The 26,003-nt window shown below is 44.7% G+C and overlaps 2 protein-coding genes across 9 annotated transcripts in view; both read right to left on the bottom strand.

Annotated features, from left to right (window-relative positions):
* Window positions 1-21,133, bottom strand: part of crocc2 (ciliary rootlet coiled-coil, rootletin family member 2) — a 34,865-nt gene extending 13,732 nt beyond the window's left edge. For 4 of the 8 annotated variants that reach the window (XM_035648676.2, XM_035648679.2, XM_035648674.2 and 1 more), the window contains exons 1-18: window positions 20,961-21,133; window positions 20,634-20,773; window positions 19,124-19,262; window positions 18,865-18,980; window positions 9,688-9,855; window positions 9,512-9,595; window positions 8,822-8,925; window positions 7,252-7,396; window positions 6,684-6,790; window positions 5,348-5,554; window positions 3,976-4,072; window positions 3,702-3,791; window positions 3,482-3,610; window positions 3,161-3,360; window positions 2,554-2,736; window positions 1,979-2,123; window positions 1,739-1,885; window positions 1,419-1,649 (exon numbers count right to left, since the gene is read on the bottom strand). In XM_035648676.2, the coding sequence (XP_035504569.2) occupies window positions 1,419-1,649; window positions 1,739-1,885; window positions 1,979-2,123; window positions 2,554-2,736; window positions 3,161-3,360; window positions 3,482-3,610; window positions 3,702-3,791; window positions 3,976-4,072; window positions 5,348-5,554; window positions 6,684-6,790; window positions 7,252-7,396; window positions 8,822-8,925; window positions 9,512-9,595; window positions 9,688-9,855; window positions 18,865-18,980; window positions 19,124-19,262; window positions 20,634-20,690 (2,349 nt within the window). In that variant the 5' untranslated portion in view covers window positions 20,691-20,773; window positions 20,961-21,133. Of the gene's footprint in view, window positions 1-1,418; window positions 1,650-1,738; window positions 1,886-1,978; window positions 2,124-2,553; window positions 2,737-3,160; window positions 3,361-3,481; window positions 3,611-3,701; window positions 3,792-3,975; window positions 4,073-5,347; window positions 5,555-6,683; window positions 6,791-7,251; window positions 7,397-8,821; window positions 8,926-9,511; window positions 9,596-9,687; window positions 9,856-12,322; window positions 13,463-18,864; window positions 18,981-19,123; window positions 19,263-20,633 lie in introns of those variants that run through there. The other 4 variants (XM_035648680.2, XM_035648677.2, XM_047336926.1 and 1 more) reach the window with 4 other exon arrangements.
* A 99-nt stretch (window positions 21,134-21,232) lies between these two features.
* Window positions 21,233-25,899, bottom strand: klhl30 (kelch-like family member 30). The gene is made up of 8 exons (XM_035648694.2): window positions 25,576-25,899; window positions 24,173-25,020; window positions 23,878-24,079; window positions 23,232-23,318; window positions 22,927-23,082; window positions 22,493-22,681; window positions 21,920-22,065; window positions 21,233-21,770 (listed from the first exon to the last, which is right to left on the bottom strand). Exons 2-8 carry the CDS (start codon window positions 24,944-24,946, stop codon window positions 21,522-21,524), a joined length of 1,803 nt encoding a protein of 600 aa, XP_035504587.2. The 5' UTR covers window positions 24,947-25,020; window positions 25,576-25,899; the 3' UTR covers window positions 21,233-21,521.
* Between the last annotated feature and the right edge of the window lie 104 nt (window positions 25,900-26,003).

Below are 26,003 nucleotides of genomic sequence, written 5' to 3' on the forward strand. Positions count from 1 at the left end.
TCAGCAATTCAGTCTTGAAAATAGTTTTTTTTTTAAAAATCTGTTAAACAGGTTTCAGCGTTATTCAAAGCAACAGTTTGACATTTTGGAAACATTTTCTTTTTTTTTTTTACTGTTAAATGAGAAAAGTCAATAACATTGTGTTCGAAATATGGAGCTGGAGCCTGGGGGGCATTTACTTAGCTTAACATAATGACGGTAAGCAGAGGGAAATAGACGGGCTCTGGCCAAAGGTAAGTCAGTATCTCTAAAGCTCAGAATTAACAAATTATTGTAACTTTTTTTCAAAAACACAAACTAAAGTGTAAAAACAACAAGGTGCAGTTTCACGCAGGTGCTACATGCAGGAAGTGTTTCTTGGCCCGACCAGTGACATCCTGAAGTCTCTGCTGCTTGCCACGGCAACCTCCCTGTGACAAAAACACTTCCCTGGCCCGGCCAAGATTCAGTTCCAGCTCCTTGTAAAACCACAATTTGTCATTTTCACTTAATGTGCGGATTAAACAAATGAGAAAAAAACAATGTGTTGAATAGTGAACTTTAGGGCTGCTGGTAGATCTCTCCCCCTCTGCTTCCACTCTTAATGCTAAGCCAAGCTCTTTTCTCTGCAAGAAGAATAAATCGCACACATCCCGAAAATGTCAAACTATGTGAACTACAATCTACTGTCTATGATCTCAAAGTGTCCTGATGCTTCCTTGACATACTGTGTCTTTAAGGCCATTTACTTAAGTCCTAATATTTAAAGCAACAAATTGTCTCAGCAGCAACAATCACAGTGATGTGATTTTGAACCAAATGAACTCACACTGACTAAATATTAGCACACAAGGTCTTTCCTCATTCACTCCTCAGGTAAATATTAAAGTGGATGGATTACATCAATAAGGGTGATTTATTTTTACAGGTAAGCTGTCTAAAAATGTTTGGATGGAATTTGTCAAATTGTTTAGGTTCGTTATATTCGAGCTGAGATCATTGCGAATCTCCCGGGTTCACATTCAGAACAGGAAATAAAACAGGAGAGGATTCTTTTCATTCTTCATGGGACAGAACAGGGGGATCTGGATCTGCCGAGGGAAGGATGGGAATACTTAAGGTGTTAATTTATTGGCTGTTTTGCTTAACCCCAACTGGAAAGTATTAGCCTTCATCTATTTATCTTTTCCAGTTCACATTTGTTCGTGAACATCCCTTGGTTGTTATGTCCCAAGTTACTCATAAAGCACAGAAACCGCTCTCCGTGTCCCATTAGGAAGAAAAAAAACTACGGCAGATGTGCAGATTTCTCCAACGCATTTTAATGTGACAACAAGCTCCGTGAACCTGCTGAAAGCTATTAATAACATCGACCCTCCCAGGTGGTGGGAGCTGGGAGGATGGAGGCTGGAGTGTGTGAGTGGCTGGGGGTCCCTGACCTGGGATTGCTTCTCCAGGGCCTGAGCTTTCTCCCTCCGCAGCAGATGCAGCTCTGCTTCTAGCTTCTGGCCGTGACTCTGCGAGTGGCTGTGGGAGGTCTCCAGGGCCTGTTTCTCAGCGAGCAGATTCATTATCTCCTGCTGCACCCGAGCTGTCTCCTCTCTGGTCGCTGCCCGCTCCACTTCAGCTTCCCGTCTCCGTCCATAAAGCTCAGCCTTCTCACCTTCTGTCTGGAGAGGGGGAAAAAATATATTGGGCTTGTGTTCTGTTTAACTCTGCTGTACCTCAACATTACGAGGCAACTGCTCGGCCTACTGACCTGAAGCAGAATGCGATTTAGTTCCACTTTGTCTCTGGCTAAGCCTTCGCTGAGGGCAGCCATTTTGGCAAGAGAATCTTTTAGGCCAGCCTCTTGATTCTGCAGCTTGGTGAGGGCTACCTCCTGTGCAGCACTCTGGGACTCCATCTGTGAAGTGCATCACAAACATGAGATGGATTGAAACCACCGGGGCCCGCAGGAAGAATCCAGTAATCCAGATCAGGATAGTTGGTGCACAACCTTGCTGAGAGCCAGAGCGAGGCTGGCCTTATCGTCCTCCAACACCTCCTTCTGCAGCGTGATCTGATTCAGATTCTCCTTCGCGGCCACAAGTTCGCTTCGCAGATGAGAGTGTTTTCCCTCAAGCTCCTCTTGACTCCTGTTGCTGGAAAACAAAATGTATCACATACGTGACCCTCTCACACTGTTTCTCTGTGTGTCTCTCACACACACAGATTATTTGTATAAACAAAATCCCCCAGACAGTAATCCATCTCCACTTTGAGAGATGTCGAAATTTGGTGCCAAAGGCCACAACACCGAGGGAGTTCCTTCTTTGTTGTATCGCATGTCCTGCTCCAATTCTCGACTAATCAAATTTTTTCAGCAAAAAAGAAACCCAGCAAACGGGGGGGGGGGGGGGGGGGGGGAGTTTCCCTCTTGCATGAGTGCAGTAATGCAATGTAAATCATTTACATTTTCATCCAAATGTCATCTGGGTAATGACATGTGTTACTGATCTGAACTCTAAATAAACGGAACTTGAAAACAATCAGTGGTGACGGGATGTGCATTGTGTAACGGTCGTGCTGTACCCTCGCTGGGCCTCTGTGCGTTGGCGTGTCAGCTGCGTCTCCAGATCCTCCCTCTGCTGCCGCAGGAAGTCCCGCTGTCTCTGGAGCTCCAGCGACGCGCCCCGCAGCGCCTCCAGCTCGGCGCGCTGGGAGTCCACCTCCTGCTGCAGCCCCGACAGCAGCTTCTCCAGGCTGCCCTTCTCGCTGAGAGACATGGAGGTAGAGCGAGGCAGAGAAGTAGACGAGAGAGGGAGAGAGAGAGGATGTCGAGGGTTAATGTTGCACAAGGCCAATTCACGTCAGCATTATCAGCACACTTGACTTTTCTAAAAAAACAACGTCAACAAAGCACTTCACAAGATAACAAACATCTCCTCTACAGTGGTGTATAAATATTGTTTTTGGATGACAATGTTTTGTTCAACATAAATCCAAATGAAAATATTTGTCATCATCATAATCATTTTTTCCAAAGACAACATTTAGGCCTAATGGCATTTTCACAAATAACAAAGCAAAGTCTTTAAAATATGAAACAGAATATATGACTTAACAAAAGAAGAAAGAAACAACTTTTTTAACAGCAACTTTGGCACAGTCCAGGAAAAGGACCGTGATCAGTTTGTACCTGGAGATGAGCTCCAGCGAGTTGCAATATCTGTTGCTGTCTCGGAGGCTTTCCTCTAATGCCTTTTTAGCCTCCTGAGTTTCCCTCCCTACTTCCTGGATCTTCTGCTCCAGCCCTCTCCTCTCGACGTCCCTGTCCTGCAGGTAACCACGCAGTGTGTCCACTTGCTCCAGGGCAGCATCCAGACACCCGCGCAGGTCCTATGGTTTGTATGTGAGAGTGTGGGTAGGTGAATTGGTTAAGACACTTGATTGAGATTCAGAATATTCTTTAAAACATGCAAAGCTAAGAGGAGGGAGGACTAGCCTCTTCTTGTTGTACCCGTGTTTGTTTCTGGTGCTTGGAGAGAAGAGTCTGCACAGCCATCAGTGTTGTGTTTCTCAGAGGAGAACGGATGTGGGGAGGTGAGGACACACTTTCAGAGCCACTATCACCTTCTCCGCCAACCAACTGGGAATTAGTGAGAGGAGGACAAGAAATGGGTTTATTATAGATGATGACAAACTGGACTAATGCTGAGTGCTTTGTTTTTTGCTCTGACCTGGTGAACATGACATAAAGTCTTTTGGAGGCCTTGGATCTCTGTGCGGAGGACGTCCACCTCTGCTCTGTCCTCTGTTCTCCTCGTCTCCTGAGCAGGAAACCACTGAGGTCAGATAACACATAGAGCAGGCCTGACATTCCCCAGACCGCAGCCCTCTAGACGAGGAAGTCGTGGAGTTTATCAAACCCAAGGGCCCAGACTACAGCCAATTTAGCCCCCTACAACCACCCGACTATCTGCCACCTCCCACTTCTGAGTACAGGGGTCCCACCATCCTGTCCAGACTGACTTGCATGGTGGAGAGGCTGGCATCCTTCTCGCTGTTCTGTGTCCGGAGGTGCTTCACTGTGTCGGACAGCTCCAGGATTCTAGACACACCGACATGCAAGAAAATGGACACACACACACACACACACACACACACACACACACACACACACACACACACACAGTTCCCTGAGACACTGGCATGTACGCCTCCTCTGCAAGGCCATCAACACTATCATGTTCCCCGAGTACAATCAGGGGTTTTAACCACCAGGTCACTTTGATCAGATCAAAAGGTAGCTTGGATCCAGCAAACAAAGACACTGACTGACATTCCTGCAGGACAAAAGACTTGAATCTTCTTTGTCACTGAAAATAGTTCAATGATCAAAGCTGAAAGAATTTGAAGTTTCATCTAGGGGGATTACGTTTGGCTGTCTATGCAGTCATAGGACGAACTGATCAATTGGTTGCCCTAAACATGATGCTCAGAATATTTATTTAAGTCTATGATGCTTTTCCTTTCTGTCAGACCTGGTCAGTTAGACCACCCAGGAGACTGTAGGAAGAGATGATAGATGTCGGATTTGTGAAGCCACAGTATATTTAGCCTGGCGTAGCCAGACTAATACTGAAACGGGTATTAGTTGGGGACCCCTCTTCATAATTTTTCGACTTGGTCGTTAAAAAAGTCACTTCCCGCCCTGGTACAAACCCGGCCCATTATCAGATAATCGGTTGTGATTGGACCGGCAAGATTTCTGCCGGGGGAAATCGCTTCCCAATGGAGGGGATCCAGACCGTAGTATGCCAAAGCAAATTTAAATGAGCTCCCAGAATTTGTCTGGGTCCCAGGCTAGAGTATATTTATAGACAACATAAGTTTGTCTGGTGACAGAGATTTTGCCATTCTTTTTATTGTGTGGTAGCCATCCCCTCAATCTAATGTGGTCATTTTAGGCCAATGCCAGCAGTGTTCAATCATAATTTTGATTTGAGATTGCTTTTAGCAATAAAAAGTGCTAATTATTATTATTGACAGTCATTAAGCGATATCTCATTTACTAGATTTTGTGTTTTGGACTGAGGTTCTTTATATTCTTAATTCACAGGATTAGTAGAAAACACACAGTGTCTATCTATAAATAGATCCTAAATTGATTTTCAGCTTTGTGGAGGTTACAGGAACACTAAGTTGAAATTGGGTCTTGACATGAAGGGAAAATTAACTGAACATGTTTTTAAATGTAATGAAAATCTATTAACTGAAATCCTTTAACTAAATGTAGCTTAAGGCAATAACAACAGCTTTTTTCCGAAAGTCTGTTTGTGACAACCAGGCCCAGACACACAGACAGATGTGGCCACGACATTACCTGGAGTTGAGATCGACTTTCTCCGCATCCCAGCGAGCCTGGAGCTGCATGGCCTCTTTCAGCTTTTCCTTCAGCTGCCTCTCCAGTGCTGACGTTTCCACGCCACTAGAGGTGCTCTCCTGTGATACTCTGGCCTCTAAGCGCATGCAGGCAACGTGCAGCTGCCGGCCAGTAGTTACACAGTCACCACGCATATCAGACAGAGTCCTGTTGGAAAAAAAAAACCACAGGTTAATAGAATGTATGAAAGGGTAAGGAAACCTGGGGTACAGTCGATTTGTTGAGTTTGCTTAGGAAGTTTCCTAAATCTTGAAATGACCCGGAAGTATTTCATCGGCAGCCATGGTAAGAGCTAGGGTTAGGGCATCGAAGCACTGCTTCCTTTAGCATAGGGTACAATGGACTTTCCTTTGCAAAAAGAAAGGAGAAATAGACGCCCCACAATTCATTGCAGCAGCAATATTTAATGTGACGTGCCATGCACATAAACGATTAAATCCAAAGTAGTAGAAGAAGAAGAAAAGTACATTATCATGTAAGTTACTGTTGCCTATGAAGCATTTACATCTGATGCCACATGGTGGTAAAACACACTGAATAGTACTGATGGAGCACACTGCGTTTTTTGTAGTTCATTTTTAAATTTTTGTAGTTTCACCACGGCAGACGCACGTCAATAACATCCGCCGTCGCATGATGACGTAGTATAGTGTAAGTGGAGACGGATTCTCTGAGCAGCGCTGTCGGCTTTTCCTAGTCGTATGAGTCCTCCTTCACACCTTTGCTTGACCTCATGACGATTTCCACTGAGGTCAAGGAATAGTAGATAGTAAAAGACGATAGGAAGGACAATCCCAATCCACCATGACGTGCTGTTGTCATACAAATTGCGAGCCGTTCATCTAATTCAAAAATACAGTCTGTTTGAATTTAAAAATGATAAATATTTGTCGTGATGAAGCTCTGGAATCAAGACTCACACAGTGTGTTCAGTTTGAGTTACAGTACGGTCTTTGAAGTGATCACAGCTGTCTATAAGCCAGGCAATCATTATTAAAGCAAATTACTCTTCAGTACTTCTAACAGAGGTTCAACGTGATCGAGGCCAGGTCCCAAAGGGCATAAGCTATGTCCTGATGGATGATTTCAACAGCGAGCAGAAACACCTCAAGCAATCTCCCCCCACCCCAGTGATAAAACATTGAGCAGGGGCGACTGGTGACCCCGTTGACCTATCACTTTGATCCTCGGCTCAGAGAAATACATTGTGGTTGAGGGGGTTCTTGTGGAATCCCGGGGGTTGCTGGGGGGGGTTCTGGCAGCACGCCATGCTCACCTGTCAGTGAAAGTCCTGAGCTGGGTGAAAGTGCTCTGCAGGGAAGAGGCCTGGCGCCACAGTGCTCTGACACGAGCCTGTTCGTGGCTTAACCGGGAGGCAGTCGTCTGCGGAGAGAGGCGGACGACAAGGGAGCAGGAGAGTGAATAGTGGGTGGTACGGGTTGCTCACAGCAAACGATGGCACCTCTCACTTTTATTGTGATACCAAACAGATGCAAAACTAGAACTCCAGGATTCATACTGGCACACACACAAGTAATTGCATTTCCCTGAATCGACAGATGTAGCCCATTTACAGCACGAACGCCAGATTGTTTACACAAAGTTTTGCTCCCCCTCAGCGGTTGGAATGTTTTCACAGGAAACAACAACTCAAAAATCATAGCGATGAAATGAACATGGGAATGAGAGTGAATTGACAAAAACTGGCTATGAATGGAATTCCTACCCCATGTGAACTCAACTGGAGTTGAATTGCGCAACTCTCCTGTGCGGAGAGGGATCAACTCGAGCTTCCCCTGTTGCCTTTCTGACACAGGCGTTTCATTTTTGCGGTCGTTCCTCACCTCTTGCTCTCGCCGCAGTCGAGTATCGCACAGCTCAGCGTCTTCGCGGGCCTTCCACATGCTCTCCGTTAGCCCCTGGTTGACAGCGCCGGCCTGTTCCAGTTGTTCCCGCAGCACAGAGTTCACTTGGCTGAGGCTGGCACACCTGGAAGCAGCAAAACCTTGTGACACCGAGAAGACAATTTGGCACTTCTTCCCTGTCATGACAGCCTCACCGGACATGCCACAGGACATACAGCCAGCATATCACTCTTACATCTGTAGCCTATGGATGCACCCTTGCCAACCGAACTCACTGGGTGAACATGTGTGACAGTTTTATAGCGTCTGTGTCAACTTAGGTTTAATTTCAACCAGATTTGGAGTCATTTACAAAAATGTTTACATCATTCTCACACTGAACACACACACACGTGGTTACGGTAAAGCAATGCCACATTTCTAAATCTCTTTATCCTTCTGAGATTGGGCCAAACCCATGTTTGCATGTATGGTACTTTATAATGTTGAAAAGGAACATGGGACTTAGAGGGAAAGAGTGATTCAAATGCATCCAATAATAAGCAAAAACAGGTATGTAATGGTTGTAGAATTATCTCTACATTACACTGACATTACAGAGTGCTCAAGTGCACGTAGCTTGGTAGAACTGCAGTGAGTGATATTTTGAAGCAGTAAAAAATGATCAGATCCTGGAAAAGTTTCTGCCATGGGCATTTCAAATAAAGTTTCATAACTGCATAAATTATAGAGCATTAAACCCTGGCCTCAGCTGCAGAGGTAGGCCCGCACTTAATGTGAAACATCATAAAAATGCTTTGGAGAGGAGCGCCAACAGAGTCCCACTAATATGCTCTGACAAATTGGACGCTGAGATTATCTGCCAAAGGCCGGGGAAGCAGCGGGGAAGCTCAAGGAACTGCTGAGAATATCTCTGGCCCACGAAAATATTTTCGGAAATAATTCGGCTCGATTTCTGCTTCTCGACGAGAAACAAAAACAATTGCTGCCTGGCGGCTGTATGCCTGCACAGCCGGTGAAGTTGCAGTTTACAGCAATGTGTGTGCAAAACTCATATGTGGTGAAGGCTTTGAGGGAATTTCATGAAATATATTTGGGTGTTTTTGCAGAACATTATGGTGTCACAGCGAACTTGACCTTTAACCCTTAATGTTTTATCCTATTGGGCATGGTGAACCTTTGTCGTAATGAGCATTTGGATTCTTGAGTTATGGCCAAAAACTTGTTTTATGAGGTTGCAGTGATCTTTAACTGCCGGAATCTTATCACTTCATCCTTGATTTCAGGTCGATGTTTGTGCCAAATGGAATGAAATTCCCCTGAGGCAATCCTGAGATATTATGGGACGAACAGGGGGATGGACGTTGTGGATGTACAGTCGTGTGGACAACCTGAAGACATAACGCCTCTTGTCTACGGCTGTTGCCAGCAGAGGCATAAAAAAGCACTTTTATAAAAACTCCCTAACATGTATGACAAACGAATACAGAAGCCACACTAGATTCTTTATTGGATGTGTAAGCACCTGTGCATGGTGCCCATCACTCACCTCTTCTGCTCCTCCTCTAGTTGAGCAGACTTATTCTGGGCGGCCATTTGGAGATCCTGCTCTGTCCGCTGATGACGCTGGGCTGAGTCAAGGTGGACCTGCAGCTAAACACACACAAGAGCACGTACGCACACACACCACTGCTCACATCCTGATAACACTTCACTATATGGCAGCGGCAGTAAGTTAGCAGTTGCCTATTAAAGTAAGATAAGTTCAGTGTAAATCTGTGAAGCCAAATTCTCTTGAGAGGCGACTCAGCCAAAAATAATATTTGTATAAATTAAGTATATATTTCTTAAAAAACGCAAATCTTTTTCACAACATGAAGAGTCGGTTATAGTACTTTTTAGTTATGCAGGCTGGCTCAAATGATCTGATTCAAACTAAAGAGCATAAGGACATAACTGTACTGCTACTTAATGATTTATAATAAGTCAAAAGAAACTAAACAAATATTAGTTAAATAATTCTACATGTTTTGATTATTTTTTTTGTATACCGTAATATGCTGACAATATCATAATGCTGTAATAACAAAAAAAATAATTTTTGAAAAACTTTAAACATGGAAACTGCTTGATGAAGGTTTTATCCATGCCTGCAAGGCAACATTGTCTCAAGGCACAGTGTTGATTATATCTAATCAAAAGTGATGCTTGAAGATAATGCTACACTCTAGAGACGTACCAACAACCTCATCTTCTCAGACTCTGACGTCTTCTCCAGCACTTGTTCTTCCAGCTCCCCACACCTCCTCTTGTACTGAAGAACCTGGTACAAAACACACAAAAAGAGCAGAACAGTTAAACAAAGGAAATTCGTCTTTTTATTCATTCTGAATTGTGGATTTCATTTCTGGTGACCTTGGTCTGCAGCTTCTGGACGAGTTGGGCTTGTCTCTCCTGGGCCTCCTGGTAGAGCTGCAGTTTTTGGTGGTAAACTCGCTCCTTGTTCTGCAGCTGCAGGGATCCCAGTGTGGAACCTTCCTGGTCCGAGTCCGCTGCCGACTGCAGCGTCAGCATCTGATCGAGCTGGATGGAGTGGCAACAAATGAGCACATTACACTAGATGGTAAGCAGGCAATCTGAGTTGGCAGTTTATTATATACTTTTTTATAGTCTAATGTGATCCATCGTAACAGACGTGCTATAAATCCTTAGTCCAGGAAGCTCATTATATTCTGTTTCACTGACAGTGTGTCAGGGAAGTGGTGATTGAACGGTTTGTCCATCCCACCATTCACAAGGATTTATTGCACACTGAATATACCGGATTGCTTTTCATAACATGGGTGTACTTAACAAACGTGTACATTAATCCACCTCATCTGTTCATCTGGATGTAGCATTGATAAATAGTTGGGCTGAAGGAGACGTTCGCATTCAGACGAGTCATTTAGCAGTTTTCAAAAGTCCACTGTGTGTTAAATGCCTGGCAGCTTTGTTCAGTATATATGTGAATGTATGTTCGTGCCAAAAACAAGGTCTTACACAACAGAACTCGTGTTTGATAACACTATCATCGCGTAATTCCGTGACATCCATACTGACAGGATTAAATTGTATTTCCCCCAAAAGTACAAAAATGTGACGAAATTTGGATTGACAGGACGAATTTGGAGACCTACAGTGTTCATCTAGCATGAGGGATGTACAAACAGTAGCCGGGCTTAAAGATGGGGTGAGGTGTCACAATATTAATACAAATCAAAGTGCAGTATATTTGCATATTAGACTGAATGTATGTCTGACTGTGTGTGTGCAATGCAGCTGCCAAATGCATCTAAAAACAACGATATCCAAATTTTCTGGTCCCTCATATCCTCTCCCATATCTGAATCCAAATGTCCTGTAACCTCTCAACCTCACACAACCTAAACTCCCTCTGCACCACCCACTCTCTGCGCTGGTGCCAGACACCCTGTCCTCACTAATACAAACCACATGGCCCCAGAGCGCTACAGCACACACTGCGTGCCTCCAAACTGCCCTTCGCCGACTTCTCATTTAAAAAATGAGAGGAAGAGAGCCCCCTCCCCTGCAATACACTCCAAACCACCATCCAGGCACTTCAAATCAACCCTGCGACCCACTCCCTTCCTCCTCTCCTCTGTACCTCATCTCTTCTCTGGGCGCTTAATCTCTCCAGCAGGCTCCAAGAGAGCCAAGACAATAGTCCCACTGTTCCACCCTGGGCCCAAGAACTTTGCCACCATTATTAACACATTTCCAAATGCCCTTTTCAAAATTTTACACTACAAAACTACAGAAACGACCATTGCGCCCTTGGCTCTGTGCGTTTGCTTGTTTTTCTCTCTGAGGACCCGGGGAGCACAAAAGCTTCTTTTACTGCCCCTTGTTGAGGTGACAGCTTTAGAGACTGAGAGGAGAGGAACAACATGGGCGGAGTGTTTGCAACACACAGAGCTGCAGCAGCTGTGTTTAAAGGGAATCCTGGAAACAGCTGTGTGTGTGTGTGTGTGTGTGTGTGTGTGTGTGTGTGTGTGTGTGTGTGTGCACAGCATTAGTGATTATGCATCTTTTCAAATATTTTGGCACATCTGTGGCAATAACACTAACTTACTAACAACCATGCACTTTATAAATACACCTAGAGCAAAATGGTCACACAGCAAATACGCTTCAGCGCAATGAATGAACACAATATACATTTGGAGCGAGGTAAAGGAGTCTAATGTTGTGACTGCTTCAAGGGGAAATGGACCACAGCACAACAGAGACCATGAATAAATATCTCAACTGTAACTCATGAAGATGACACTTAATAAAATTCTAAATTATACTAACACATTTTTGCCACCGATAACACTCTGCCCAAGAAGAAGCACTATGGCTGAAATCTAGCCAGTTAGGGGGAACTGGTGCAAATTGACCACCCACCACTATTCCTCTCTGAAAAGGTGTGTGCAATACAAACTTTTTCCAATTAAGGCGTTAAAAATAGTTCTATGGTTAAATCATATTGCACCTCTAGGGGTCATACAGTTTAAAGACGCTTGTCTCAGATGACATTTTGCTTTAAAGGCATCCTCTGCAGATTTTGACCACTAGCAGCGCTGAGGAGCAACATTTTCACGGGCAGGCTCCTGTACGTTGCACATGCACAAGGACGTGCACATTCCTGCAGGAGACGCAGCGTCAACAGACAGAGGGGCACAGCGATGTGGGTTCCAACAGGACTGTAGCTGGTTAACCAGGATGTAAACAATGCAGCCTTTGCAAATGGCTCATGAGGAAGGTAAATGCACTCAACATGTTCGCCGGGCCTCAAGGAGACACACACAATGTGTTTTCCGGAAGAAACACTCAAGGTAGACAAAATGCTGTTTGTTCACAAGCATAAACCTCCGGAGGGGCACCTTTAATGGCACATATCCCCGGACTAATTAGCAATTGATTAAAGTAGCGCACATTGCTATACATCGTCTTCAGTGTTTTCCCGGATGGCAGCGTGTATGTCAGTTCTACCCTCTCCTACCTTGCCGTGCACTCAGTGACCAGGTGTTCCTGGAAACTCCTAAGGGGTCCCCGCTCTGCCCCGATGAGGAGGCTTGTTTGTGCTTTTTCATACATAGCTGCAGTGTGTGGGCTCGTTGCCAGTGCCTCGCCCCAGTTCCACACACTACAGAGAGGACGCTTTTCTTTTTTTTTTTAATGGTTTCTCCCCAGTCAGCTGTAAAGCAGGAGGCCGGGGGGGCTGCTGTGGATTAGCCATGCTTCGTGCAGGAAGCTCCCGGGAGGACGCCACAAGAGTCTGCATGTGGAGACCCCCACCTCCACTGAACTCCCCTACACTACCATCTACTCCCTTGCCCCTGCTTGCATCATTAAATACCATCTCCAAGTGAGCTTGAACTCATTGTTATTCACAACACACCCGATGCTGACTGTAAAAAGAGGCAATCGAGAGAGGCAAGTAATCCCAGTCCTCCATCTGCCCTGACTCAGGGGCTTACGGGCCTTACTGGGGGCCCACACGTGTGCTCACTGAACACCCTCGCTATTTATGATCTGCGGCACAGAATCACTTCTGAGCAGCCTCTGCGACCCAGTAAAGTGAGCTGAGCCCAATCCCACCGTAGCCAGACTCTTTGTGGTGATCTATTGCCATTTTGCAATAATACTTGAGATGCAATTCATACAAAAAAACTGCCTTTTTGTCATGGTATGTTTTATGCCTCCATATGGTTGCTATGGTTGCTTTTTTTTCTTCTTTTCTTCCCATGTATCTGTTCCATTGGGCCCTGCTCATGTTTCCTAAGTAAAAGACTGTTCAGCCTCTTAAAAATGTGCTTTGAATTAGCTTTTTATATTTCTTGATATTTGTGATTTGTGCCACTCCTTGCATTGTCTCTTTTGATAAATATTTCAAACAACATCAAGGGATAATCCCGCTTTGAATCATCTGCCAACAAGCAACAAGAGAATAATTTTCAAGGCCCTCATGAAGGCTTTGGTGTTTGGCCAAAAGTTGCTGCCTCGCTCATGTGGTAGATCAAAATCCAATCCATTTCACTTACCAAGCTATGATTACAATATTCTCTTGATGACCGAATGTCACAACATTTGGAGAACTGATGACACCGGTTTATCTACGTAGTCTTTCAGATGTTTTTTCATTTTTTATTGTCTTGGAATTTTCTCCTCTTCAACTATGTAATGCCAGCACTGTGTATCCATTATTGTTTATTCACACAGAAATATATTTCCAGGCATATCGAGCAACAAGTCCATATCACCAGTCCTCTTTCTCTCCATCTCGGACTCACCCAGGGCGACATCTGGCCGTGAGTGCGCAGTCCAGCCAGCATGTGAAGGGTTACAGCTGCAATCGTTTTCCCTGGCTTGGCCTGGGCCCAGAGGCTTAATAAAGGGAATTAATGGAGTGCACTATCTGTCAGATTCCTAAACACAGCTGGAGCGGATGTCCATCGCCCCCAAGCTGCCCAAGAAACTTACTATCCTACTTCAACAACATACCCGTTCCCCCCTTTCCCCTCACATTACCCCCTGAGTGCTGACTCTGTGAAAGAGCCCCAGCTGATTGTGAAAGCTGTTTATGTATCATCACCGGCCACAATTACACAATGTGGGATAACAAACGGGGAGAACTGAAGTGAGGACGAGGAGCTGCTGTGTGTGTGTGTGTGTGTGTGTGTGTGTGTGTGTGTGTGTGTGTGTGTGTGTGTGTGTGTGTGTGTGTGTGTTACCATGGAGTGGACATTTTGGTTACGGCGTCAGCTGCTGTGATGGCATATAGGGATAAAAGTGATCTGTGTAAATACAGCCAAACTAATAATACACTCTGTGTACTCACAAGCATGTGTCTGGCCTTGCACACAAATGCCCCCGGCAAGGACAATGCTATACAAAACCTAGTCACGCAAGCACGCTTGTGCGCGCACGCACGCACACACACACACACACACACACACACACACACACACACACACACGCGCACACACACAGTCAATCAGTTCAAGGCTTCACATTTGATTAGACACTCATGACATGCAAAAAAAGAACTGAAACGTGTGCTTAATGTATGACTTTAAAGTCAGGTAACATGAGTAGTCTAATGCCAAATGTTGAAAGGGTTTAATTGAATACTTTCATCAAAAAACCCTGCTCTGGGATGGGCTTTTGAGCATATTTTCTCCAGGGAAGGCAATTAATTTTTACAATTTCATGATAGTTGAGGGAGTCAGACTTCTTGGCTGCGTTCCATTCAAACTGCAGCCTAAATGAACGGGTTTGTGCCAGCAGAAAAAACAAACTAGAAAAAAAGGACAGTAACACAATCCCTAAAAACAGAGAGGGGTTTTTTTTGGGGTGTTTTTTTTAAGTCCAACTGTGTTTGACAAGGTTCTTATGCAGAGACCCAGGAGATTTAAGATTTTCAGAGTGCACTGGCAAATGGCAGTTGGTGTCAGAAATCATTCAGCAAGAGTTTATCTTTATCTAACTGTCTGCCACACTGCGGCATTATGCAGGCGGTCGCTAAGTGTTCAGGCAGTGGGCTATGGAAGTCTATGGCTGAGAAAATGCACACTGGCCGGGCTCCAAAAGCAACACAGAGGGTTCAGAATTCAACCCAACATGTTCTCCAACCTCCCCGAGGCCGCGTCCAACTCACAAACTGGGTCAAGGTTTATCCTGGTTCAGGGGCAAATGTTGTGGGGTCACCAGAGATCACATAGAGTGACTTCACGGAGCCACAGGAGAAGGCTTTCAGAGTCCAGGTGTGACTTCACCAGTATTGCGTTAAAGGTCCTCTGTCAGGTCAAAGAGACTTGAGTTAAAGCTCGGGGACAAATGGCAATTTAGGATATGTGTGCTTCTTAACCGTCACACATTCTGTGGTGGACAGTCTGACACTTTGAGCATCCGATGGATTCCAGATAGAGAATTAAGGGTATCTTCTATAGTATCTGTTACCAAGGATACATGGCAAAGGTGGGAAACCTTGTTTGAAACTGGAAACATAGTTGACATTTTGTTGCCGAAAGTCTGTACAAGCAAATATGAAGCTACATGGGTAATCTTAGTTTAGGTGAAATACTGTAGCTGGCCTGGCTCTGCACAAGGGCAATACAAAACTCAGCAAACCACCAGAACTATAGCTCACAAAGCTTACACGCTATATTGTGTTTTTCTTAACCCAATCAATTTGCCACGAAACCAGCAGAGACTAATTCCCTGACGGAAATTTACCAAGCAACAAATGTACAGTATACTAATGAAGAGTGATTAATGGCAACAGCGTGATTAACATCTTCCTGCAGCTGACTTTAAACTTTGTCTTCGTCTAGGTGTTAAGTGTGCTTGACAAACTGCAATTTTACAAAAAAAAACATCAACCTGATCACAATAGGTGTGGAGCAAGTTGGCATGAAAGCAGTGAGGGGAGCTGGTAGTTTTACTCTTGTCCTTGAGCAATGGCCAAACTAAGACAAATTTCAACTTGGGACAAATCTCGACTTTAAAGGTTTCTCTTATTATTTCATGGATCAATAACACTTCCAAAATTCCCAACTCGATTTCCAACAAAATACACAGTTAACACAATATTATTTCAAGCCTGAAAACCATAATGGACACAGCGCAGAGCCCAGCAATATGACTGATATGTGTTTATTGCAACAATCTGTGTTTCACAGCTTTGTAAAGAATACCATCAGACACAAATGTCTTCACAAAACTATAACTCAAAAATAAGGTTGTTTTCTTCGTTGAAAATCTTCTTGAACTGATATTATTTTATGACTAAAAGCCAACAATTTTATAAAATGATTGCCCGACACTGTTAAGATTTGAAGTCGCATATGTAGTGACTGGCAAAGCTGGGACATTATAATATGAGCCTCAAATGATAGAGACAAATCAACATGATGTATATGATGTACTTAGTGCTATGATGCCTTAGGCAGTAGATGCTGAAGGAGAAAGTTAAACGCGCGTAAGGCTGCTGCCGTATATGGTAGTTTCATCCGAGTGCCACAGTCATTTGCCTCCGAGCTAATGCTTAGCACGTCGCATTACCATCGCATAACAGCAAAGCTGTCAAACAATCATGCTGTTCTGCAGGGAAAAATAGTTTTCACTGGAATAGACGAGTCACAACAGGAGTCTCATGGTGAACCTCTTGACTTGTGAGGCCGCATCAATCCTTCAGCTGCATTACCAGTTATGACTTCTCTGATTATTTTGAAGGGGTAAAAAAAGAAAGTCTCGTGCTGTTCCTGCCCCTTCACTCTTCACATTGCTACTTCTAGGTGTGAGCATCAAACAGCAGCAACACTTGCTTATGTTTTTTGGCTGACCGAGTGAGGAAGGTACACCATTGGTCAGCCAACCGCGTTTTTCCATTAGCTGTTGCCCTTTCAAAATGAATAGTCATGAAAAGTTTTCTATCCCATCATCAGGGGGACGTTTACAGTCAGCGCTGCCCCTTTCGTGCCTGTATTTCAAGCACAAAGCGACAAGTCTGGCTGCTTTTTGCACGAGCCTCAGCTAATTTCTGTGGGAGAGAGTCGCCAATATTTTCCTACAAGTGTGAAGTTGGTCTTTCCCTCCACAGGCATGGTCTATGGTCTCATTCAATTGACCGCACGGAAGCTTATATTCACAGGAATGAGCATCTAGCCTATATAAAGTCACTGCACAGCCGTTGTCTTTTACTTATGGCTGATTTTCAGTGACTATTTCATCCATGTTCCCTTGTCTGAGAACAGAAACTGAAAAAACATGTCAAGAACAAAAGCTTTAATGAGAATTCAGCCGTTTTAAATGTGACCAGAGAGAGTAGGAGAGAAGCAAACTGATAACACTATGCCTATGACACTAGGCAGTATGCAAATGTCATGAATAGGCTTATTGGGTTATTATGTCATCGAACACTATTTGGCAACCGCAGGCTTTAGCTACGATCCATTAAAAGTTGTTTATAGTGGTTCCACAACAATTTTCAGTTTCACACATTAAAAATAAATGGTCTCGCTATATACTCGGTTTTGACCTAGTCTTGTTCTGTTACACATCTAAAAATATCAACAAAATGAATACATTATATACATATACATATCTGCCAAGCTAATTAAGTTATATTTATAGCTTTGGCTTTAAAATAAGTTCCAAAAGTAAGGCAAACAGCGGGTGTTCATTAGATTGAAGCAGCAGAATGAGCACAGTGTTATCACAAATGCCTGCTTTGTGCGCCCATGAAAAATGAGCTTTTTCTTCCACAGTCTCGGGGGAGGAGGCCAGTGACCTTGACAATTTTCCCCCCAAAAACAGCAGCCACTGCACGGAGGGGGCGACTGTGGGGGGGCTATGAAGGGAGACGCCGGTTCTCGTGTGAGCACAGGGGGTCTGAGTCTACCTGAACAGACCACAAGGAAACCCTTCATAAAACCACCCTGCCCGCTCTTATTTACTCGTGCAAACACATGCACCCAAGCATATGCATGCAGATGCACCCGTGTCCGAGTGCGCAGGGATGGACACACACACACACACACACACACACACACACACACACACACACACACACACACCCATGTACTTCTTGTGAGGACAGTTGTTGACATGATGCATTTCCTTGCCACTCACCCTAATCTAAACCTTATTCTAACCTGAACGTTAGAACCAAGTCTTAACCCTCAAACAAGTTGCGAGGACACAGCAAAATGTCCCCCACCCCGAAGGGTCTGTAACCCAAACTGGTCCTCACAAAGATAGGAGTGCAAGTAGACACACACACACATGTGTAATGTGTAATGTGTGTAGTTCCATGACCGCTAATTAAAGAAAAATGTATGACATAAAATACGCGCTCGTGCCAAGTTACATTAATTCAATCGGGAGTCTGTAAATTCTGCCCTCCACTCCCTCGGTTTTCACTAACAGTACATGCAAAGCTGTTTCAAGCTTCCCACAGTGTTTGTTTGTTCAGCTCCAGAAGGCTTTCCCCGCTGGAAAGAGCAGCGCAGCACCGATGTTTACTGTAACCATATTCCATTTCAAACGCATGTAGCTTTCCCGAAGTCAATGCCCCAGTGTGGCCGACCTTCTTGATCTCATCTCCAAACAAAACTGCACAAATTCACCATCTACAGTGTCACATACTCTGACTCCTATAAGAGCTGCATTAACATCTGTCAATCTTTGCCAATGCTCTCTCTGTAAGAGCTAGGGTGGGAAATACTTATTTTTGTAAAAAAAAAGAAAAGAAAGAAATGTATCTAAATATACCATTTATTGAGGTGCAATATCATAACTATGATGTTCATGAAAAGTCAACATTTTCAGTGTATTGCTGTTCAAAATAAAAAATGGGTAGATGAAGTTGTGTATCTTACTCAGATGATGTCACCAGTGTTTTTCATTTGATGTGTCATGTCATTATTGGTGACATCTGTTAAAGAGCAAACCGTGCACTATAATGGCATGCAGGTACAACAAATGCTAAAAATTATGAATAATGCTCTACAGCTTAACCTGAGAATGTGTCACTCCTACCCTGTCTGTGAGACTGGCCTGTTTGACCGGCAGCTGGTCACGGTCCGTCCGGCTCGGTGACGGCTGCTCCCTCGGGGCCCTTTTCTCCTCCAGCTCACTCACCTCAGAACTCTCACCTGAGATGAGAAAGCAGATCATGCATACAGAAGTGTCAGTCTTACAACATGTTATCCGGCAATGGCAGCTTTATTGTCTGTACTGTTGATGTGTTCAAAGATCATGCCTGTGCCTTTTTAAATTAAAAGCTGTCTTTCCCTACCAGCTGGCTGCTCCGCCAGGTTGCGGGCGATGATCTGGCAGATACGCGTGGAGACACCGGACTCCTGTCCATCACCTCGAGGGGCCGGAGTCCTGTCTCCTGAGCAGTCGTCAGAGTGAAGCAGGGATTCCTCCAACTTCTACAACAACCCCCAATCCCCCCGACATATTCCTTAGCAAAGCATAAGAGACCCAACTTATTAAAGTTCGACTATGAGGACAACAGTGGATGAAAAATTTGTGTTACCCTAAATGGCACAAGTAAAAATAAAGTATAGTATATTCATTTTGCAGAATGGCCCATGGAGGTTTAAAAGTTACAAATGTTGGATCATTGAATTGTTATTATAGATTCATTATGATGAAAGTTGCATATGATTATTGTAACTGGTTCAATGTCATTTAAGCTACTGTCTTTGAGATATTTTTATTCATAAAATGCATCATATAATACTATATTATTTGTAGTGAAAATGTCAAATATGTGAATGTAGTGGATTTAAGCACAGAGCTGGAGTAAAATAAATACTATTTATACTATAGCTTGTCTGAATACTTGATGGTTATAGTGTTCCCTGCTAATCGACACTTTCAATTCAATGTTTGATCATTAGTCAATCTCAATCAATAGCTTTCCATCATTGCATTAGTCCATTTTAAAATGATGTGTGCCAATGAGGAGAGCCATCACATCCATATATTGTCTGGACCGTTCCTTACTGTTGCTGCTTGACGTTGCCGGTTGGTGAGTTCCCTGAGCTCAACGCACACACACACAACACTTAACACTATAGTTACTTAGTTACGTAGTTATCTTGGTCGTACTTTGCATTTCATTTTCCCGACATCTGCATACTTTATGACTTGTGTGCTGCAAAGACGGCGACGCGCGGCGCTAACATGCGCACGTTACGTGTGCGCGAATGACAGCTTTCCCTGCTTTCTCTACAGCCATTGGGTAAAAGCCGAATTTAGACAAGCGTCTGTGAAAAGCGTCTGCCAATCGAAATGCGGGACATGGTCTCAGTTTGTGGGACGTGGGAAAAGGGACAAAAATGTTGTGCAGTCACCCTACTCTCAACCAACGTATTCAGCCAATCAATGTTTGACTCATGTTATGACACTAATTATTTAGAAAAGCACTTATTACAAACAAAAACAAAAACCTTTTAATTCCAGGGCTTTCCAGGGCCCCACCCCATCCCTGGGCCCTGGGTAGTTGCCCCCCGTGCTACGCCCGTGCCAATCAGTATGAAGGACAAAAAAAATGACATAAGTATGAATAAATGAATGAATAGATACATAAATAAATGCGTTTTATTTGCGATGAAACGGGCCTTTTCTGTCATCTCTACATTCATTCATTTATTTATACGTCACTTACTTCATAAATCAGCAGCAGGTGTACAGTGGCAGCTAATTGGAACGCAGCCGCCCAATCACGCCACCACCTGCGTCCCTATGGTTTGAATGGTGCGACTCGTCAAAGTGCTGACGGCCGCGTCGCTCACCTGGATCACAGCCTCCAGTCGAGGCGAGTGTGCACCTGGCCCCCGTCGACCGCTCATTCCGCCGGTGACGTTCAACCTTTCAGTGGCGTCGTGCGACAAGACGGCGCTGCTCTAACGTTAGCTCGCTATGGCTAATAAAGCTAACGACACACAGAGAGAGAGAGAGAGAGAGAGAGAGAGAGAGAGCTGTCAAACGTCCACCCAAGCTACATTCACAGCATTTCCTTGAAGTTGTGCATTAAGAAATAAAGATGAGTGCTACAGAGACGGGAGCTACACAAAGAAAAAGACTTGAGAGTTGAGAGGGAGAAAGAATAAATCACTGACAGAACTTCTTCAGCAGGAAACTTGCTGCTAGCAGCGGCAGTCTCAATCCCCGTGTCCGGTTGCCAAGGTGACCGCGCGCTTCCTGGCCTTCGCCATAGGAACCGAATGCGTGGCTTGGCTGTTTCCATGGCAGCACAGACGCCTCAAGAGCCAAGCCACTGGATTCCGATGGGTTAATGATCGAGCCGCCGAAAGGCAAAATGAATATGTGTTTTTCCCCCAAAGAGGATTTACACGTGGTCACATTTCATAAAGAAGAACAACAACACAAGCCGCTTCTCCAGGGATTTAATGAGTCACTGGCAATAATTCAATAACACAAAAAAGGGAATCCAGATCTCAAACACATGATACAAAGAATAAATAAACACCAGCCGGGCCGCCAAGCCGGCCCTGAAATCTGTCAACAAATACCTGAGGATCACGTAGCACACTATTATAGGGCACAATGACGTCCTGTTGTTCCACAGGACAACTTGCACTGTAAAATAATATGACAGGAACACGTCTCTGTGAACTCTCTGACCCCGTCGGGACGGGACGGGACGGGCCAGGAGGCCGCTATGCCAGATCTACGGGGAACAGCTCGGGCCACTGCGACGGGTCGAGGAAGATGGTGCAGACGCCGCTGTAGAACCAGAGTCTGGGCAGGAAGCCCTCCACCTCCCAGGTGTCGGACGCCCGGTTGTAAGACTCCACTTCCACCCCGTAGTCGCCCTCCATACCCTTCCAATGGCCGCCAGTGACAAACAGCTTCCCGTCCAGCGTCACCAGGCCGCCGTTCTCGTGAAGCATGTGGAGGAGCTGGACCTGAGGATTATGGGGGGAAATCCTCAATTAGCTAAATATGAACTGACATCAGCATGAGACTCATTACATTTTTGCTATATTTCTGTTAGCATTCATATTTATCTTGAGTTGAGAATGAGCGGAACGGTGATCCCAGCAGTGAAGCCCACCTTCTGCCACATGTTGGCCTCCGGATCATAGCAGTAGACTTTCTTCGTGTTGTCAGCCACCAGATATATGATGCCGTCCACACAGACAGAGCGGGGAGAGGACAAGTACTTTGGGATGAAGGGCGAACAAATGCTGATCCAGTTATCTGTAAAGAAAAATAATAATAATGATCACTTAAACATATGATTTAGCAGAATAACTAAAGGACAAATATCCATACTGTTTTTCATTTCATGCCTTGGCTCAGAAAAAGATCCATTTTTTTCTTTTTGTCGCACCGAAGATCACAAGCAGTTTGACAGATATCATATACGTTGGAAGAACATGGATCATTTCATGTAGATTCTTCTGGGAAATATCAGAAAATAACTGAAATATCAGAAAATACACAAGGTGATAAATACAGTAATTGGTTACAATACTGTTAATAGCAAGTAATAAAAGGATTACAAAGAATTGAATAAAAATACCTCCTACAACAAATGATTTCACTAATGTGATGGCAATAATTATGGCAATATTGTAATGTATTTTTTTTTAAACAAACCTGAAGTTATGATCCTTATCCTTACCTATAACAGGGTTGTAGCATTGCATGGTCAAAGCGTTGTACTTGACAGCACACGAACCGATCACATAGAGCTTCCCATGACACGCCGTGGCGGTGAAGTTGGTCACGTATTTTAAAGCGGGGCACGTCAGGGCCCAGGTGTCGCTGTAAGGGTCGTAATGCTCGACCTCAACTTTGTCTGATGTCGTACCTGCAGGAGGGAAATGTGAGCAGAGAGAGTCACAAACCTGCATCCTTGTTTCATGAACGTAAATATAAACTTACATTGGAAGGATGTGGCAGTGCAAACAGAACCCGGACATATTTGAGGTCATTCACCCGCAAAAAAAAAGAAATAAATTCGACCAACGTAACACAGAAGAGGTGGGACGTTAAGAAGCTGGAGTTTTTCATCGCGCTCGCAGGTTTTAAGCCACCACATGTTTATTTTCTTACCTCCAATGACGAAAATCTCCCCGTTGAGCATTGCCGACGTGTGGTTAGTCCGAGGCCGGAGCATGGGTGCCACGGTAACCCACCTCCCCTGCTTTGTGATGTACTTCCAGGTCTCTGTGGTCGACCAGGTGTTGGTATTTGAACCTCGCGAGCCCCCTGACAGACAGACAAGAGCGCTTTGTCAAACTGGTTTTGCGTTCCTCCCAAAAAAAAAACATCCAAAAATGTGAGTTCTGCTCAAAACCATTTGCCGTAACTCCAGAAAAGTTTTCTGCGGTTCAAAGCGTTGCTCCCACTCGACCCACCTGTGACATAAACATCGTTGTTCAAGGAGACCATAGAGTAACCCCATTTGTTCGGGTTGGGGAAATTAGGGAGCTCGTGCCACTGTTCTGCAGAGGACAAGAAAACGGGAGTTAGAGTTTGAGCATCATTCAGAGAGTGAGGGGAAACTTGATAAAGGTTTTCACAAATGCAGTACGACAACCGGGAAAATTAGGCAAAGATGCATTCATGTCCTCCGGGACCATTCGAGTCAAATTACCGTAAGTTAAAGTTAGGTTATTGCTTGCTGGCCTGAAACAGTCAGTAAATAAATTTTTTTCTTTCACAACCTGAAGGATTGTGGCCAGAGATGTTTTGCCTCAACACTAGGCCAGAAATCGTCCCACGTAATAAACATGGGGAAAAGGGGATGGCGTCTTCCAGCTCAGTGCAATAAAACGCTCATTTGAGGAACCGAGAGGCTGATCCAGCTTTGTCACATCGGAACCGCTTTTCCCCAAGCGCTGTTTTTCTGTCAGCACAAAATTTTTAACGATCGAACAACACCATCTGCCAAACGGTTTTGAGGAATCCGACGGGCGTTTCCCCCACAAACTTCTGCTGCGAGGTGGATTTGGAACTTAAACAAATTTGAAATTCTGATGGGGCAAAAGGAATATTGTTTACTAGTCTTTGTGTCGTAGAAGGCACAGTTCCTGGGCAGCAATCTCTGCAGTCTTGGGTCTCTGTCCTCGTCTTCATCCGAGTCGTCATCATCATCATCGTCATCCAGCGATCGACCTCCCATTACAAACAGCACCTCTTGCAAGTTTGGTTGTGGAATCTGCGGGGTGACTCTGTCCAAATATTCTGAGGCCAAATCCACTTTCTAGAAAGAGTTAAAAAATAATCATTGTTTTTGGAAATCTATACTCGCGTCAAGCAAACAAAGATGAAGGGTGAAAAGGAGAAAGTCGCTAACCTCTCTGTGAATTTTTTCCACAGCCTCCCTGCAGCTGGGGGAGGCCTGAACCAGACTGTCCTTCAGCAGGGTGTCGGCCAGGTAGTCCAGGCTGAGCAGAGCGAGACGGGACAAGGTGAGGAGTTGAGGGAGGTGGCAGAGCCGAGACTCCTTGTGGTGACTGACCCACTTCAGGATGCCCTCCACACGGGTGCATTCTGACCGAATTTGTAGTCCTTCATCGGACAGGCAGGCGACCAGGCTGTCTTTTTTCAACAGTAGGAACTCCTCACCGTTTTGCACTGCCTCAAAGTTCTCCAAGAGGAAGGCCCACGCTTTGGCCACCACCTCCGGGCAGCCGTGGATCTCCCCGAACTCCAGGATTCCCAGGCAGTTGGTCGCGTCGATCTGGTGCTGGAGGTATCGGCTGCAGACGGCCCTCACCGTCTGGAACTGCAGCTGGCTGGCGGTGCAGATCAGCCCCTCCACATTGCTCTGGTTGATGGTTAGTTTGCCCGTGTAGGCGAAGTCCAGCAGGCGGCCGAGGGTGTCGGGGTCGACATCGTGCAGCTCCACGCGTGCGGCTATGCTCTCCACGAAGTCGCCCGAGAACATGCTGTGAAAGTACGTGCTGCAGAGGGCCAGCACGCCGCGGTGACAGGGGAAGTCCCGGCCTCCCGCGCTCAGCGTTACGTCGACCAGTTTGGGGTGAGAGCAGAGTGAACGCAAGCCCTCCAGGATGCTCTGAGGATGAGAGGACAGGCAGAAGTCCAGGTCGTCCACATTACGCACCATGGTCAACTCTAGTTCAAAATGTAGGTCAGATCTTCTATGGGAGGGAATGTTCAAAAATCCGGTCCAGGGTTTACCTGCAAAATGTAGAAAAAATACATAAACATTTGAAAGAAAGAAATGTAGAAAAACAACTCTTTAAACAAAATTTATTGACAAGAGAAAATCGATTACTTCCCCATGAGGTCCATAAATAAATCTTATTCCAAATCAGTACTGAAAACAGGATATTTTATGTCAAAGACATTTTAGATTTCAATAAAAATGTAGTGAGAAGTAGCAGAGTAATATATTTAAAATGTTTTTTTACAATGGTGCACATGAAAAAGCCTAAAAATAGGGGGAAAGTAAAAAAACATGTATTACTAATGACCATTCACATTTGGCTTTTCGTGATTTTCCAACATGCATGAACAAGAACCAACATGTTGTTGTTGTTGTTTTAAAGACCCTCGTCTTCTGAGGGTGCCATCACCGTGTTGTTTGCTCGGACTACCAAGAACCTTTGGCTCATGAGTTGTGCCATCAGCTGCAATAGCGTGACTCGGAAATCTCCTTTTAGGTCGAACAGTACGTTCCCTGTCAACAAATGCCGTGAAATTGAAGTAAAGAACCAACGAATGAAAACTTACCACAGGAGAAGAGAGGGGAAATAACGGCTCATCGTCCTTTTCTGAAAGTTGTTTGCAGCCGAGCAGCTGGTCGGATCAACATGGAGCGGGCCGCATGGCGAGAGGGCTTTTGCCAAGTCACTGGGACGGACTGGATGTCTTTCACTCGGTTATTTTTAGGACGGACAGTGACGCTGTGCTGATGTCAGATTACAAACAACATGCACGGGACCCACAGCTGCTGTTACAGGCGCATACCTAACATTTTCTGAATGTTCCTGGATACGAGCAAAAGGAGGAAAATAACAAAAGCACAACAATTTTTTTAATTTTACGATGATTTAACAAAGTAGCCGCGACAGACCAACGGTATGTGTCGTTCATGTGTTAAGATACCATCTGTGAGGCCTTAAAAAGTAAGGAATTAAAGGTGTGATGTAAACTGAATC

Source organism: Scophthalmus maximus, chromosome 13, assembly GCF_022379125.1.
Source record: "Scophthalmus maximus strain ysfricsl-2021 chromosome 13, ASM2237912v1, whole genome shotgun sequence".
Lineage (NCBI taxonomy): Eukaryota > Metazoa > Chordata > Actinopteri > Pleuronectiformes > Scophthalmidae > Scophthalmus > Scophthalmus maximus.